Source organism: Bidens hawaiensis, unplaced genomic scaffold (assembly GCF_021521415.1).
Source record: "Bidens hawaiensis isolate Kalapana, Puna unplaced genomic scaffold, B.hawaiensis_p1.1 tig00022155_1, whole genome shotgun sequence".
NCBI classification, from domain to species: domain Eukaryota; kingdom Viridiplantae; phylum Streptophyta; class Magnoliopsida; order Asterales; family Asteraceae; genus Bidens; species Bidens hawaiensis.
In genome coordinates this window covers 15,374-32,933 of record NW_027493433.1, presented here as the reverse complement: position 1 = coordinate 32,933, position 17,560 = coordinate 15,374, and the positions used below count along the sequence as shown (strand labels likewise).

Sequence of the window (17,560 nt, the reverse complement as noted above, 5' to 3'; positions counted from 1 at the left end):
CATAATATTGATAAGAAAGTCAATAAGCATGCTATTAAAAGTAAACCATTGTGTTTGAATCAATTATATGTCAGAAATGTAGTTTTAAGATGCTACAGACTTGCATGAACTAATTTGGCAGAAACGAGTTCCTGCCGATGAGTAGCCACCATAATTCCAAAATAAAGATTTGGTTAAAACAAACACGAGGAGCCTGGTGATTTAGTTTCACATCAATCCATCATACCCCGCATGTTTGTCATACTCTCATTACATTTTTGTAACGTATAACATAATTCAACGCGCTATATTATACATTATAATCCTATCATACATGTTACGAAAACAAATCCGAGATCCTATAAAACACCTCTTTATAAATCAGACAAATTAGGGCATGCATGTATACTTTTCACATGACATGAGTGGTAGTGAAAACTATGATATCAAAAGCACTTAATTCTTTACATTGATAATCAGAATATATATACATGTAGCAGATCTCCTATAATTTATTGATCAACTAAAACAGGAGATAAAGTAAACATGCATAAGAGATAAATATAAAATACAAGCAGAAGCATAATGTGAACATAATTCCTTTTAAGTAGCTTGTGACACCTTCTCTCAATTTAATAAGATGATCAATAATACGTACTAACTAGTATCTTGTTTGCTTGCCATGGCCCAAAATGACCGAACAAGATAATAGATCGGGTAACAATTTGATTTCTCGTACTAAATATATAATCTTTTGTCACGTTAAAGTTAAAAAACAAATGACTTCTCATACAGTTTAAATTATTTTTTCATATTATTAATTTGTATAGAAAGTGAACTTTATTTATTTGTTTAATAGCGATATAAATACATAACAGTAATGAGATGCCTTTAAATTAATGACATTGATGAATTCTTATTAAGTCTATATGCTATGGGACGCGGAGGGGGCTGCCTTGGGGCGCCGAAGGCCCAGCACACCGCCCAAGGGCGCTCAAGGGGCTACCCGGCTTCACAACAGTTGGCACCTTTGTATTAAATTTGTGGGCCCTCCTCATTTTTCTCTCTCTCGATCTCTCTCCCTCCCTCTCTCTCTCTCTCTCACACACACACATATATATATATATATAGGGGCGTCCAAGGGGCTTTAAACCATAGCGGAGCGTTATGGAGAAGGGCTTTGAAGCCCCGTCTTCTACGTGGTGATGACGTGGCACTGTGGAGGGGCTTATATGCCCATAGAGAACAGCCTAAGTGATTAGAGTTTGAAACCTTTTGTGGGTGGGTATTTCGATGGATTTTAGATGGTGCATAATTATAAATAATGTGTGTGTTGTTGTTTAACAAAAAAATATCGTCTCACTTTTCAATTTATGGGGCTCGAACTCACCCATAGTCTTAGAGAGAGGTTCGATGAAATAGACATGTCTATGAAGATGCTGCTGATTATGAATAAGGATCAAATGCAGCTAGTCCAAGAGGCCATGTACATTTGATTGTTGAGATTGCTAACTAATAGCAACACTCTCTTTTTTTTCTTCTTTTTGGAGTAATTTGTTTTTGTTTTTCCCACACTCATTGGAGAATAATAAATAGTGTATTGTTTTTAAATTTCAGAGTATAAAAATGAGTATAAGAGTACATGGTTATTAAATTAATTTTATATATCTGTGTCTTATCTTATTATTAAAGATGCATTTAACATACTAATGGCTTTGGATTAACTTTATAAATCAAACAACTATTATTAAGGTAACTTGAGAGGTAGGCATTCATTGTAAGCATGTATTGGGTTGATGTTACAAAAACAATTGCATGTTTTTGCAATTAAGTATTTTTTTTTTCGAACTATTAACTTTTATAAACAAGCACAAACACCAACAAAGCGCCACCAAGCTACCTTCACAACCCAGAAACAGCCAAAAAAGAGAAAAACACAATTATATGAAAACAAATTTACACCAATTCGACCAACTTATCGATCTACACTTAGACCTATTCTTGAACCAAAGAAAACCAAGAGATTTTATGTCTCCAATAATGTCCTCCACTTTAACCTCAATTCCTTTGAATACCTTATTATTTCTCGCTTTCCAAATACTCCAACAAGCAATAACGATGATCCCATGAAAACCGTCTTTCTCTACGTCTCCAAGCTTGATGGACTTATGAAGCTCTAAAAGGTCTCTAACCGAAAAAGCATAAATAGGGGGCACTTTACACCAACGACTAATGTGTTCCCAAACAACCGCCGCAACGCCACAACCCATTGTTATATGGTCCACCGACTCACCTTCCACCTCACACAAAACGCAAATATTGTCTGAGACCCTTATATTTCTTCGTTCCAATGCTCCCTTGCAATTAAGTATTTGATTCTGTAATGTTTAGTAAAATGATTTTTTATTAACAAGCAAATAACCTTTCATTTTCCATTTTTCAAAACACCAACTAAACATTCTCTGAAGTCTAACCCTCATCCCAAGTTACACAATTTTATGACATAACTTAAACCATCATCATTTGAAAAACAAAGGGTTTATCCAACATCTTCGTTAGATGAAAGCCTCTTTAGTTAAGAAAATAAGTGATGTTCATGATTTTGTAATGTGATTCTAAAGTAGACGCGCCAATATTTTCTAAGTTAAAATTTTTTTACCTAGCATGCTTTCGATTTAAAATTGTTATTTTCTAAGTGTTTAAGATTTCAAGTCTCATAGCGAACATAGATGTAGACTTATGAGTAGATTTAAAGAGTGCATGAGTTAGACGCTCTAAAAAAATTATCACTAATTCTATTCCTCGGATATGGGTCAAGGAACGACATTTGAGATATCGGTTATGACAGTGAGATATCGCTGGGATATCGGTAATTTTAATATCATGCAAAATTTATATATATAGCAATTTAATGCTAACAATTCAGTATACTTTTACATTAACAAATTAACCCTTTTCAACTTATAAAACACTAACAATTGTAGCTAGTATGAACTGATTAAGACTTAAAACACTAACATTAAACACTAAAAATTGACAATTAACACTTAAAAACGGACATATGGAAAATCGGTGATATATCGTCAATATCATAATATCGGTCCCGATGGGACCAATATTATGACTGATATTTTGCACCGATAATTTACCAAGGGGCTAATATCGGAGATATCGACTGCATATGCTGCATATAATCTCTTCATGTACAAAGATGATCATAATGTTGGTCTAATGACGAGTGTTTTATTCTATTTAATTAAGTTGCGCAATGTAAGGGTTGTTCGCCCCGTCAAAGAGAGAAGGCTGTCTCCTTGTTAGTCTATTGCAACGTGGGAACAAGTAGGTTGTGGTAGAAAGCGTATTCGTGTTCGTATTAAATGAAGGCGTCGTTTGACTTAATTGGACCGATCAACACGAACAACATCGATATTTTTGAAAACTCATGACTCTTTCAATATTATTAAGAACGAAAAACTACACAAAATAAAATAACCTTAGACCTCTATTTATATACTAAAACTTTAACTGTACTCACCAAGACTGATAACTAGACTCAAACTAGAAACCAAATAAACTAATTAAAATAAACTTTATTTCTAACTCTAATAAACATCTCTACAAACTGCATCGGCTTCTCTTATCATCATTGGTTATCTTGATCACCAACTATTAATATTTAGCCATCTTCCTTTTTTTTAACCATTTAGCTCTTTTACTTATTAACCATTAGCATTAATCCTTCAGGCGTGCATGATTCATTCGACGTTGGATATCCTTTATATTGTTTTGTTAAAAAGCCAATGGAACATTATACCGAATGTCCTTTTCTTTTATCTAGCTACACCGACGCGATAACCTACAAGATCTACTTTTGTAACGGTAATGTTGAGAAATAAAGAAAATAACTTTTTGAACGAAAATAACAAAAGCAAACCAAACTACAATGGATGATAAATAATGTAAGTAAAACAAATGTAACTTATTCTTATTATTATTTTACGACTTTTTTCCACATTAAAAAAATGAATGTAAGTTTACCAGGATTATCCAAAAAAAACTAAGATAAAATTTCAACCAAATTAAAATTTTTATGCCCAAATAACATTTAACTCAAGCCATGTTACTTTGACAACCGTATATATGAATGCGACAATAAATATACTAGTGGCTGTCCCACTTGATATAAAGTTGTACAGCTGCATATTTTTTCAATAATTATAATAAAGTTATAAACACTTTTTAAATATTTAATGGTAATTTCCTTTTTTATTTACTAAGAAACCTAAATTTAAATACTAGTTTTAATTTAAAACAAAGTAAAATAATTTATTAATTTTCAACATTTTTCTACATTAATAACATTAAAGCATCATTCATTTTCAACATATATTTGAATGGCACTAAAAAAATAAAACTCAAACGAATCGAATTTCGAATACAGGTTTCGGATTTTGAACTCAAATTTGTAAGTTTGAACCAATTCAACTAAAATATGACTTTAAATTATAAAAAAAAATAAAAAAGAATATAAAGAAAAAACATGTATATGTTGTCCCGCTGAAATAAGTTATATGGTATAAATTTCGTCCCAGTGAAGTCGACATGAAGTACCAGTTATTTATTCATCGTACACGCTATGTAACGTCTTAATACATATATTTAATATCCATATACTACAAATGGAGTGTACAAAAACACAAAAAGTGTTATTTATGTTTTCAAAAATCAAAATAATACATTTAAAGAAATACAGGTCCATGTTGCACAATATGGGCCTGAGTACAGAACTTAAATACTCATAGCCCTGAGTTGCACTTGCATACATATACGATATATATATATATCTGTAATATCATGTGTTCAATAATTGCAAGATCAAACTCAATGTGGTTCATTTACTCTTCATAGCTACCAAGACCAAATAACCTGTATGCAAAAATCAAAATTGTAAGCAAACCGATAGACACATAAACGTGTTTCGTGCACGTACTTTAAATAAATAAACGTGTACCTGTCATTTGGTAGCGGGAAACTAGTACAACGAGTTAAGATGATAAGACAGAAACCATCTTGTTTACAGACTCCGGCCCGTGGTTATTTACACTCGGGATAATGTTTTCTGGAGATATAAATTTTACAAATTGTTTGAGTTCCGTAAAACTGCTGTGCTCGCTGTATGGCACCTCATATCTGAATTAGACAAAATTATAATATTTAATTATTTTGTTAATTATAATTACAAGAAAAAATATTAATGCACAAAATATTACCTTATAATAGTACCCTGCTGCCACCTCTTTCCTGGAGATGATTTCTTGCCTTTACTAAATGACCAACCGGTTGGAGAGAAAGCAACTATAAGACTATATCGACCCTGAATAAAAAACGATAATAATATTTAATATAAGAAATAAGGAAAGACTTTGAAAAAAATAATAATAATTAGAGCACATGTGTGACATTTAAGTGTAACAACATATCTAACTCATATTTCAAGTTAATAACATTCACACAAAATTAACGATAATATTCGACTTCTGTGAAGATACAAGAAAACATGATAAGAATATGTCACAAACTTGTTATTTAAATTTAAGACTGAAGAACAGCAGTCTCTGCTAAAGGTCAACTATGGAAATAATAATTATTATACAAACCAATAATGTTTGGTGGCAGCTGAAAATACTATTACAAGATTTTAATGGGTATGTAACAATACAAAGTTAAGACACCCAACAAAAGCTACTTTTTATGGTGTGTAAACCGTATGGTAGGATAATATCCCTTTCATGTTACAACACCATGTTCTTTTGTCGAAAGGTTTCGTACTTTCGTTCATGTGGTTTGGAAATTTTTTGAATATTTCAGTCAAAAACTGAAACCTTCAACCCATTGAGTCACTATGCTTTCATTTCTTTACCCATTTCGTCCCCCTGATACTTCCTAACCAGTAAGATTTTTCTGGTTAGTATAGGGGCAATTTAGTCATTTTAATATTAAAAAAAATTAAAACCAAAATTTTTGTATTGAAAAATAGTTAAAAAAATGAAACTAAAGTGACTTAAAAGGTTGAAGGTTTCGGTTTTTGATTGAACCACAAACGAAAACCGAACTAAACGCTATATAATATTAGCTACGTGTATTTTAATTACCATAAGGCAAAAGAGAGTTTGAAAGGTGAAGTAGTTACCATATACATGTTGGATACATGTTTCAGTCTTTTGAAATTTGCAAGTGTCCACATGGGCACAACATGAATGTGGCTCTCTCTTTCATCTAAAGTTAGCCATTGCATATCTTCTTTTGGCATTCCCAAACATTCTGGAACCCGCATTTTTGCTGCGGTTACGTATATTTTCTTTTTGAGAACACGAGCTACCTCCATGAACACCCTTTCTTTTCCTGTTGTATAACGGGTCAAAATTACTTCGGGTCAATATGGGTACTTTCATAGCACGGGTCAAAAGAGATTGGGTCAACCCATATATATACACATTCCGATTCTTTTTTATTTATTTTACGTATAAATAATGAGCAACGTCTAATCACAAAAGCGATTCAAAAGTTTCTTATGCAGTCAAACAGACGGCTTTCAATTAGAAGTGCAAATGAGCCGAGCCGCTTGTGAACTACTCGAGATCGGCTCGTGAAAAAACTCGATCGAGCGGAGCTTCATCGAGCCCGAGCCTAAAAGTAAGCTCGTTTATTAAACAAGCCCGAGCCTGTCATGTATATAATTTTTTAATATATATATTTATTAAATATTAATTAATATATATAATGTTATGAAAATAACTAAATAATATATATTATTTTATACATAAAGTTATAATTAAAAAATTCATAAAAATAATCATCAATATATAAAAATTAATTAATAAATAGTTAACGAGCCGAGCTCGATCTTAAAAATCTACTCATGAGCCGAGCTCGAGCTCCGTGTAAATTAAACGAGTCGAGCTTGAGCTCGGCTCAGCTCGTTTGCACCCCTGCTTTCAACCCATTAACCCGTTTGACTGTGACCCGTTTTTACTCTTTTAAATTATGTAATATGTAGTGTAACCCATTTGATTTAGAGACCCAAATTAACCCATTTGTAAGTTAACAGGTTGATATTGCTACCTCTACTGGTATTAGAGTGAGAATCTCGTTTAAAAAAGAACTTTACCGATTGTATAGCTGCCAATCAGAAACAGTGTTTTGGGGTTAAAAGCTTCAGCTTGAATAGCCTCAAGAACATATTGGATTACAGCCTCTTGCTTTGGAAAGTCGTACTGCCAGAATCATTAATAAATGCATACAACCTTCAGAACAGCAATAATAAAAAGAAAAATCAGAACTTTATAATTGTAAATATTATGTTTGCATACCTGAGGATCGCAATAAGTCGTATCTAAAACAAGAGTATGCACACGTGTCTGCAAACTACAAATTCTTGTCATATCTTCAGTAAACCTAAAATCACCCGTGTGTAGAACAGCCTATACATAAAGACAGTGATCAAGTACAGAAAAATAACAAATAGACGAATGAGTCAACAAAAGTCAAAGTCAACATGATACGTACTTTACCGTTTGGTGGTTCAAACAAAATTATAATGGCACCAGGACAGTGATTAGCATCAAAGCATGTTACATCAACTCCAGCGATATTAATCTTTCGATTGAGAGGTAAAATTTCAATTTTCGCAAATGGGATCCCAATTTTAAGATTTACAAGTTTTGCTGTAATTAAGGAGCAGTAAATCTTCCCGTGACAGAAAGATTTTGTAAGACCTCCATAATCTGCAGGATTATACGCAGTAAAAAGTTATAAAATTGGATAAATTATGAAACAGAATTTGTCTAATTATAATAAAGCAATAGCATTACTTACGGTCTGCATGAAAATGAGTAAGGAACCAATGAGAGCAGTCCATTCGCAGATATTTAAACGCATCCTAACAAAAGTGTAAAAACTATTAGAACACTCAAAATGGAAAAAAGCTCAAGTTTCAAATGCATGGTCTAGAAAAATAGAGCTTACCACACGAAAGGGCGTTCCAGTAATCGAACACCACGAGGGCGTATCTCGAAACTTTTTATTTGAGAAATTTGTTTTATTCGCAATAAATTTATTACCATTGTTTGAGTTAGTTTTTCCAACTTGTGCTTGTGCTTCCATAGGACCACTTTTTCTCACTTTTCCAGCAAAACCAGGAAAAAAATCCGTGATCAATTTATTCGTGACTGTTTTAGTCTAGTTTTGTGGTGATTTTGCAGGTATATTATTCACTTCTTCGTGGCATTTGGTTGTTAATTCACTAATAGCATGAACAATCTTCTTCCTGGGGCCAAGAGCGGTGATACCCATCTTAAAAAGATCCTACAAGAATAATAAAGTTCAAAACTTTGCGTATTTTGGTAACAAGAAATGAAAGTAACAAATGATGGTTTGACCAACCTCATCAGTCAACCATTTCAGACTATCCCAATCGATTTCTTCACAGATAAAAACTTCTTCATACCGAGATAGGTCAAGACTTTGCAGCCATGCTGAAATTGGAGAAATGTGATGTGTTGGGCCAGGAGCTAGACAAGAAGGGTCATCAAGAATTGACCCGATGATTCCAAAACATTATCATTATCAGGAATATTAATCTGCAGAGTGTGCGGATAATCAACTTCCACGTAAACTGTAATTATTTACTCTTTCTTTTCTGCAAACTAGGGGTGTAACCGAGCTAGGCTCTTGAGTCGTTTTTTCGAACCCGGGCTCGGCTTGTTTGTTATTTATTAATTAATTTCTATACAATTTTAATTACTTTTTTTTATTGAGAAAAACCTTAAAAGACAAAGCTCGGCGGTGCAGTGTGAAAATAATGCATAAGAATTCCAAAAGAGGTAAAACTTAAAACTACACAAGGCTCGAGCTTGGGCTCAATAGCTAAACGAGCTTTGCTTGAGACTCGGGCTCAAAAAAGCTCAGCTCTTTTCGGGCTTTCTATCAGTAGCTCAGCTCGTTTGCACCCCTACTGCAAATTTAATTACTTTTATTTTTTTATATTTTTGAGAAAAACCTTAAAAGAGCCAAAGCTCGGCTCGAGCTCGGCGGTGCAGTGTGAAACTAATACATAAGAATTGCAAAAGAGGTAAAACTTGAAACTACACAAGGCTTGAGCTTGGGCTCAATAGCTAAATGAGCTTTGTTTGAGGCTCGGGCTCAAAAAAGCTCAGCTCTTTTCAATCTGTCTATCAATCCGATCTCAAGTAGCTCGGTTCGTTTGCATCCTACTACAAACCCTAAGCAATGTAAACAACTTAATAAAATAGGTCACACAAATTCGATATAATTAACTAGAAAGAACTCAAGAATGCATATTATGTACCTGCTCTTTATCAAGACACTCATTAGTATGAACTTGCCTCATCTCAACACTCAAATTACTAATATCACTTCCACACATCGGACAACTAATTACATCCCCATTATCATCATCATTATCATTACCGATATCTTCAACCTCCTTGTCTTCCGCCGAACAACACAAATCAAGCAATACATCAAGCTGAGTAGTCCCACCCTCACACCCCTCAAACTTATCCTCAACATCTTCATCCACTTTCTCAGAGGCATTTTCACAAACACCTGGTCTGCACTCACCTTTCGACCCGAACAACAGCCTCGACTCAATCGAATTCGACAAAGAACCGAACCCATCGTTTAATTTCTTGGTACAGAGTACTGTCGGCTCAATTGACTCCAAACCCGGGTCCGAATCAAGATCAAGTGGGGTTTCAAGATTCTCTTTACCCGGAAAAAAATGGGTCTTTTTGGGCTTCTTTGATGGTCGATTGATGTGGGTGTTTGAGGGTTTTGGTTTTAATTTGAGTGATGATGTGGGTTTTGTTTGGGTGAGTGGTAATGATTGAATTGGGGTTTGGAAATCGTCGTCATCGTCGTAGATTAAAGAAGAATTTGGGGTTTTCATGGTGTTGGATTTGGAGCTTATTGACTGCGTTTTTATCAGGTGGAAGAGACGATTTGATGGTTTTTTCAAATTCGTTTTATGGAGGGAATAACTCCGAGGAAATGAAAATGAATTTGATGGGTATCGGTTTGATTTGTCATATAAGTTAGTTTACGCATGTAATAGTATTGGCACTGGTATTGTTTATGATAAAAAAACATATTTAAAATGAAGTGCGGTTTGTTGGTAAACGCGTGATGAGGTTGTGAGTCAACGCGAATTTGATCGATATCGAGTTACGTCACAGCTAGACAAGAAAATAAATTTGTCAACACGAAAATACAATAATGCAGCATTTTTAAAACCAAAAAAAGTGCACGTTACGTTAGCAAACTAACGTGAATTTTGGTCGGTGTGAAGGGTACCGATAATATAAACTGATTAACTGAACCGACCCGAAAATTGAACCTAAATCGAACCGGTTTGAAACCGATTATGTAAAAACTAGTTTGGAACCGATTGAAACCGTAGGTTCTGAACCGGTTAACCAAACCAAAACCAGTTTGTAATTTCTCCACCAAAACCGGTTAACCGAAACCGATCAAAACCCGAACCCAAGCTGATTGTAACATGGTCAAGAAACCGGTTTCAACCCGAACCAAAATCGATTATAAACTGGTTTTGACTTTTGTTGAGCAAACCGAATTGGTTTCAATCCAAATCGATTTTGAGTTTTAAATCGGTTTGTGCATCTCTAGATATTGACACTAAATTGTAAACATAAATTAGTAAACCTAAAACATATACTAAAACAAAATTTTAAAATTAAAAAATACTAGGTAACATATGCTGATTGATTAGTTTACTTAAATCATATGTTGGTTCTAACAAATATTGGTTATTGCTATTCACAACCAAAGTGAATACATATTATTCTTGATTTCCCCCAAATAGCTAGCTAGCTAGCAAAGAGTACCACTTTAATAGATTACAATTGAATAGACAGAATTGTTAACAATACAGTTGAAGTCGTTTTTACATGTTACTAAGATCTGTAGGTGAAACTAATTTAAGAAATAAAAATAAAAAATTTAGACTGAATTAAACTAGTATTGAACATTGATAAGTTGTATAGAAGTAACAGTAAACAGGAGGGGTTGTAGCTCAAATGGTAGAGCGCTAGCTTAGCACGCATGAGGTACGGGGATCGATACCCAGCATCTCCATTTTTCCTATTTATCCCACTGAAGTTACTAATAAACTCATGAATACATTTAAATACCATTATATAATTTCACGGAATTTTAATCAAATTAACAATAACAATTGTAAATCAAAAGCCTCTTTATATAATGTACTTTTATTTAAATATAGGAAACATCATCTCACTCGTCGTGAGCTGTTAAAGATCGTCTTTTTTTACAAAGAAACTCAAGACTAGCTCGTTCAATAGAAAGACTCTTGCTCGGGCTTTATATACCAAGTTCGACCAGCCTACAATAAACATATTACTAGAAAACTAACGACATTGTTATTTTCACGTCACAAACCACAAGATTACGGGTTTTGATGAGTGACCTTACAAACAAATTGAACCCTACGGATATTTACCTCTATTTTAAGTGTAACAGTCAACAATTGGATTCTGAAATAATTTTCTCTTTCGAGGAAAGAAGGATGCAAGAATTCACATCTTCTTATCGTATTGTGACATTTTCTACAATCGCGAATTTTGGTTGTTTTAGATAGTATCGTCTCCAATGAATATGTCAAGGAAAGCCCCAATTAAAGGAAATTATTATGATATATTAGCTGTCATATTTAGTTGCTTGTTTAGTTTATCTGTTTCCTTTTTGTTCTCCTTGATCTTAGGATCTTATTTTGTATTTAACCTCTTGTTATGATATGAAAAACCAAGATCGAATACCAAATTCTATATGGTATCAGAGCAGGTTCTCAAGAACCACCGCTCGTAACCTAAGATGGCCGGAGATAAATCCAGCGGCAGTGGCAAGAATGAAGCCATCGACGCCAACTCACCCTATTATTTATCCCCTTCTGACTTACCCAAACAGATGCACGTCAATGAAACCTTAACCGACGGAAACTATAGTGACTGGGCGAAGGAGATGACAAACTTTCTGTTTGCAAAGAACAAGATGGGATTCGTGGACGGTACGATCCCTAAACCAGAAAAGGCGGCAGCCAACTACATGCTGTGGATGCGTTGTGACGCCATGATCATTGGATAGCTCACGACAGCGATGGATAAAGACATCAGGGGGAGTGTGAAGTATGCTAACGCCTCCTCTGAAATATGGAATGACTTGAAGGAAAGGTTCGGGAAGGAGAGTGCGCCTCGAGCCTATGAGTTAAAACAATCTCTCTCAATAACCCACCAAGATGATTCGTCCGTTTCGGCGTATTATACCAAGCTCCGTGGGATATGGGATGAGATACAATCTGTCTTTCCCATCCCGCGATGCACTTGTGGAAATTGCACTTGCAACATTGGGAAAAGACTCACTGAATTCAAGGACAAAGAACGATTGTATGAGTTTTTGATGGGTCTCGATAGGGATTTTTCAACAATAAGAACTCATGTTCTTTCCATCAAGCCCACTCCCACACTTGGAGAGGCCTATCGTCTAGCTTCTGAAGAGGAACAGCAGAAACAAATCACCATGATGAGAAAAACACAGGTGGAGCCGGCTGCGTTTAGAACTCAAGGACAACGGGAAGGTTCTTCCAGCTTTCAACGAAGCAAACAAGTTGATCATTGTTCTCACTGCGGGAGAGATGGTCATAAACGGGAAGGCTGTTTCAAATTGATAGGCTATCCCGAATGGTGGTCCAGTAAAGGTAAGATGGACAAAGGGAAGCCGAAGGCTGCACACGTTGAGACCGAATCCAGTCTAGCGGGCCTAACAGAAGCACAATACCAAACTCTCATGAAACATCTTGGTGGCAGTGGGCAGCATACAGAAGGTGAACCTACTCGTAAAGCAAACATGGCTGGTAAGCGTAATGAACCTGATTATTGGATCTGGGATTCGGGTTCGACCGAACATATTGTACATAAACAGGAGTCTCTTGAAAATGGCACTCGAGCCATACGAGAGGCGCCTGTTATGATACCGAATGGCGACAGTATACCGGTAGAAGCTAAAGGGAACTGCACCCTAATTGGTGGAATTAAAATCAAAGATGTTTTACACATTCCTAACTTCAATTGCAATTTGCTTTCTGTTAGTAGACTATCAAAGGAATTACAATGTATTGTAAGTTTTTTTCCGGATTTTTGCGTGATGCAGGACTTACACTCGAGGAAGTTGATTGGCACGGGTAAATGCGTTGAAGGTCTATATCGGATGGGGATGGTGGCTCAAGAAAGGAAGGCTATGGCAACGAAGGTTGATGCAAAAACTTGGCATTCAAGACTGGGCCATGCATCTGAATCCAAGTTATCGCATATTTCTTTTTTAAGAGAATTTTCTTTCAATTTTAAGAACAATGTTTGTGATTCGTGTACTAAAGCAAAACACACACGGTCTCCTTTTCCTAAGAGTTTTATTAAAACTACCGAATGTTTTGAGTTGATTCATTGTGACATTTGGGGTAAATATCGTAAACCATCCACAACCCATGCAAGTTTTTTCTTAACTATTGTGGATGATTTTAGTAGGGCTCTTTGGATTTTTTTAATCAGGCACAAGAGCGAAGCTAGTGATTGTTTGATAAACTTTCACCAAATGGTTAAAACCCAGTTTTCAAAAACCATCAAACGGATAAGAAGTGACAATGGAGGTGAGTTCACTTCCAACCGCATGAAAGAATTTTATGCGCGTGAGGGTATTTTGTCAGAAACTACTTGTCCTCATACACCCCAACAAAACGGAGTGGTTGAACGAAAACATCGACATCTCCTCGAAACGGCTCGGGCTCTCATGTTCAACGGGGGCATTCCAAAGAGATTTTGGGGAGAATGCATAGAGGCGGCTGTCTACATCATTAATCGCCTTCCGTCTAAGGTTATTAACAACCAAACCCCTTATGAGATCATTTTCGGACAAAAACCCGACTATGAACACATGCGGACTTTAGGGTGTTTAGCCTATTATAGCAGCATAGAGACAGGAGGTGACAAATTCGAATTCAAGGGAAGACCGGGAGTGTTTATGGGTTACCCACAGGGAACGAAAGGTGTCAAAATTTTTGATCTTGAGCACGGAAAAATGATAGTCTCACGTGATGTCAAGTTTGTTGAGAATAATTTTCCATTTGCTTATCTCAAATCCAAGGATCCAACTTCTGATATTTTTGAGCTCCCCATGTGGCATGAAGATGTTTATGCCAAGCATATGGAAGACGACAATGGTGAAGAAAATGCCATGTCCGATTTCTATCAGGAAACCGAACCCATTGAGACTACTGAACCGATTGAAGAGACACAAATCGAGGATAACATTGCCATTGAAGAATTTCATGTTGACCCTCTGGCTCCACGGGACACAAGGATCAAGGTGCCTCCATCCCGACTACAAGATTACAACGTGTCACTACCACCATCCATAGACCACGCCAAACCCGTGCACAATCGAACTTCTTCTACGGTACATCCTCTTTCCAATTATGTTTCTTATAACAAATTTTCGGAATCTCACAAAGCTTTTTTAGCGGCCATTACTGTTTCAAATGAGCCAAAATCCTTCAAAGAAGCTATGCAGGATAAAGATTGGCGTGATGCCATGCAGCAAGAGATTAAAGCTCTTGAACAAAACGAAACATGGACGTTAGAACAATTGCCAGAAGGGAAACACGCCATCGATTCGAAGTGGGTTTACAAAATAAAATACAAACCCAATGGCGAGATCGAGAGATATAAGGCCCGTCTAGTGGCAAGAGGATTTACTCAGATAGAGGGAATTGATTACCATGACACTTTTGCCCCAGTTGCAAAACTGGTTACTATTCGAACTCTGATCACGGTTGCTGTCAAGAAAGGATGGTCACTACACCAATTGGACGTAAATAACGCTTTTCTTCATGGTGATTTAAAGGAAGAAGTATACATGAAGATACCGCAAGGTTTTTCCAATCCAGAAGAATCTAGAGTTTGTCGTCTCAGAAAGTCCCTATACGGATTGAAGCAAGCCTCGCGTACTTGGTATCAAAAGTTCACAGTCTCGCTTCTAAATATTGGTTATAAACAATCTCATGCTGATCATTCCCTTTTTACCTATCAAAATGAAAGCAAGTTTGTGGCAATTTTAATTTATGTTGATGATGTCGTTATTACTGGTAATGACGAAGATATGATTCAAAGAACCAAAGCTCATTTGGATACGAATTTCAGCATTAGGGATCTTGGCCCATTGAAGTATTTCTTGGGTATTGAGGTTGCTCGGACTGAAGATGGGATTGTTCTAAGTCAGCATAAATATGCCATGGATATACTAATTGATTGTGGGCAGCTTGGATGTCGACCCAGTGGTTTTCCCATGGAGCAAAATCTAAAGCTTGATAAATGTCTTGAAAGTCACAAGGTCGATGCCTCTCTTTATAGGCGTCTTATCGGGAGACTGTTATATCTTCAGGCCACGCGTCCTGACATTGCCTATGCGGTCAATGTACTAAGCCAATTTGTCTCCGATCCCAGAGATAACCACATGAATGCAGCTCTTCACGTGCTTCGTTACATAAAATCTAGTCTTGGTCAAGGTATATTTATACCAAAGGATGGTGGAATCCAACTTGTCGGTTATTGTGATGCCGATTGGTTGGGTTGTCCTTTCACCAGACGCTCGCGGACGGGTTATTTGCTGCTTTTGGGTGGTGCTCCGGTATCCTGGAAAACAAAGAAACAGTCAGTAGTTTCCCGTTCCTCGGCGGAAGCTGAATACCGTGCTATGGCTACTACAGTTAGTGAAATTCTTTGGATTCGTTCGCTGCTTAAGGATCTTACAGTTGACATACATGATGCTACACCTCTTCATTGTGATAATCTAGCTGCCAAACATATTGCAAACAATCCAGTTTTTCACGAGCGCACCAAACACGTGGAAATGGACTGTTTTTTTGTCCGAGAACGTGTTGAATCCTGTGAGATCTTGCCCCTTCACGTGTCCAGCAAACAACAGATTGCAGATCTTTTTACCAAGCCCTTGGGAACTCAGCCTTTATGTGATCTTCTTGGCAAGCTAGGTGTTCGAGATCTCCACACTCCAGCTTGAGGGGGAGTAAAGGAAATTATTATGATATATTAGCTGTCATATTTAGTTGCCTGTTTAGTTTATCTGTTTCCTTTTTGTTCTCCTTGATCTTAGGATCTTATTTTGTATTTAACCTCTTGTTATGATATGAAAAACCAAGATCGAATACCAAATTCTATACCAATGTCCATGCACATATCAATATTATTATCCCACAGGGCACGGATCCAACACACATTGGGTTGTGTAGTGGGACAAAATCTGTAACCAGTGATTTTTAGTGTTAGTTGATAACGGGTTGGATCAATATTAGGTCTTTTTTATAAAGTAATGATGTGCCAAAATATGATTTAGAAAACTATAATATTACAGTACTAATCTAACTTTTTTAGAAAAAACTAGTAAAAAAAAGCCCTATTAAACAATAAAGAAAACTATTTATGTAATATATATTATTATTTCTCCGAATTTTTATTTACATAATTGTGTAGTTATGTAACACCTGTATACAAATATTTTTGTTTGTTACAGTTGCTAGTTGCTACAGTAAAAAATATTACCCTTGGTTAATTTTTTATTTACTTTTTTTGCTATTGAAAAGATCGATAATAACATATATCACATATGAGTAAGAAAAAAGAAGAGATTGTGCCAGATACTTTTCACGTGCTTACTAAATATTAAAAAAAAAAACAATTAACTAATAATTTTTTTTACATTTTATAGGGTTTTAGCCCATGACTTCTTATTTCATACCTTAACCACCCTACCAAAGTCAAAGTGGGAATGGATTACTGAACTAAAGACAGAATTACAAAAATTCTTCTTTATGTTTATCTTGGATTTCAGTTATTGCCCTTTATCTTCAAAATTGATATGGTTTATGCTTTACGTATCTAAACGCTACACCGTTTCTCCTTGACCCTAACTCAGTTAATTATTTTAGTTAAGTCAGGTAGTTTAATTTGCATATGAAGACAAATTGGTCAATTTACCAATTTAATTAAAAAATAATATTATTAAATCTGTTCTAGTCCATTTACCCATACTCTCTTAGAGATGCACAAAACGGTTTAAAACTTAAAACCGGTTCGTTTTGGTCAACAAAAGTCAAAACCGGGTTATGATTGGTTTTGGTTCAGGTTTAAAACGGTTTCTTGACCAGGTTATGATCGGTTTCGGTTCGGGTTTTGAACGGTTTTTGCTCAGTTTTGGTTGGTTTCGGTTCGGTTAACCCGTTTGGAACCGGGTTTTTTTTTTGAGTAAAATTATAAACCGGTTCCAAACCTACGGTTTCAGTCGGTTTCAAACCGGTTTCTACATAGTCGGTTCGGTTTGATTTTCAAGTCGGTTCGATTAACCGGTTTACTTGCCCACTTCTATTCTCTCATCCACCACCACCCACCTTCCAACCTCCATA

The 17,560-nt window shown here is 35.7% G+C and overlaps 1 protein-coding gene across 1 annotated transcript; it reads right to left on the bottom strand.

The window, feature by feature from the left end:
* Positions 1-4,994: 4,994 nt before the first annotated feature.
* LOC143564738 (DNA cross-link repair protein SNM1-like) lies at positions 4,995-9,683 on the bottom strand. Its single transcript, XM_077051926.1, has 10 exons — positions 9,347-9,683; positions 8,422-8,618; positions 8,005-8,343; positions 7,855-7,918; positions 7,546-7,763; positions 7,350-7,460; positions 7,148-7,253; positions 6,170-6,381; positions 5,250-5,353; positions 4,995-5,169 (listed from the first exon to the last, which is right to left on the bottom strand). The coding sequence occupies exons 3-10, from the start codon at positions 8,140-8,142 to the stop codon at positions 5,025-5,027; spliced, it is 1,098 nt and encodes a 365-aa protein (XP_076908041.1). The 5' UTR covers positions 8,143-8,343; positions 8,422-8,618; positions 9,347-9,683; the 3' UTR covers positions 4,995-5,024.
* Between the last annotated feature and the right edge of the window lie 7,877 nt (positions 9,684-17,560).

Excerpts from the sequence above, each read along its gene's own strand:
- LOC143564738 (XM_077051926.1), bottom strand. The coding sequence starts at position 8,142 with ATGGAAGCACAAGCACAAGTTGGAAAAACTAACTCAAACAATGGTAAT. Across the intron at positions 6,382-7,147 it reads GATTGGCAGCTATACAATCG|GAAAAGAAAGGGTGTTCATG; the intron begins GTAAAGTTCTTT and ends GTTATACAACAG. Across the intron at positions 5,170-5,249 it reads CAGCAGGGTACTATTATAAG|ATATGAGGTGCCATACAGCG; the intron begins GTAATATTTTGT and ends TGTCTAATTCAG.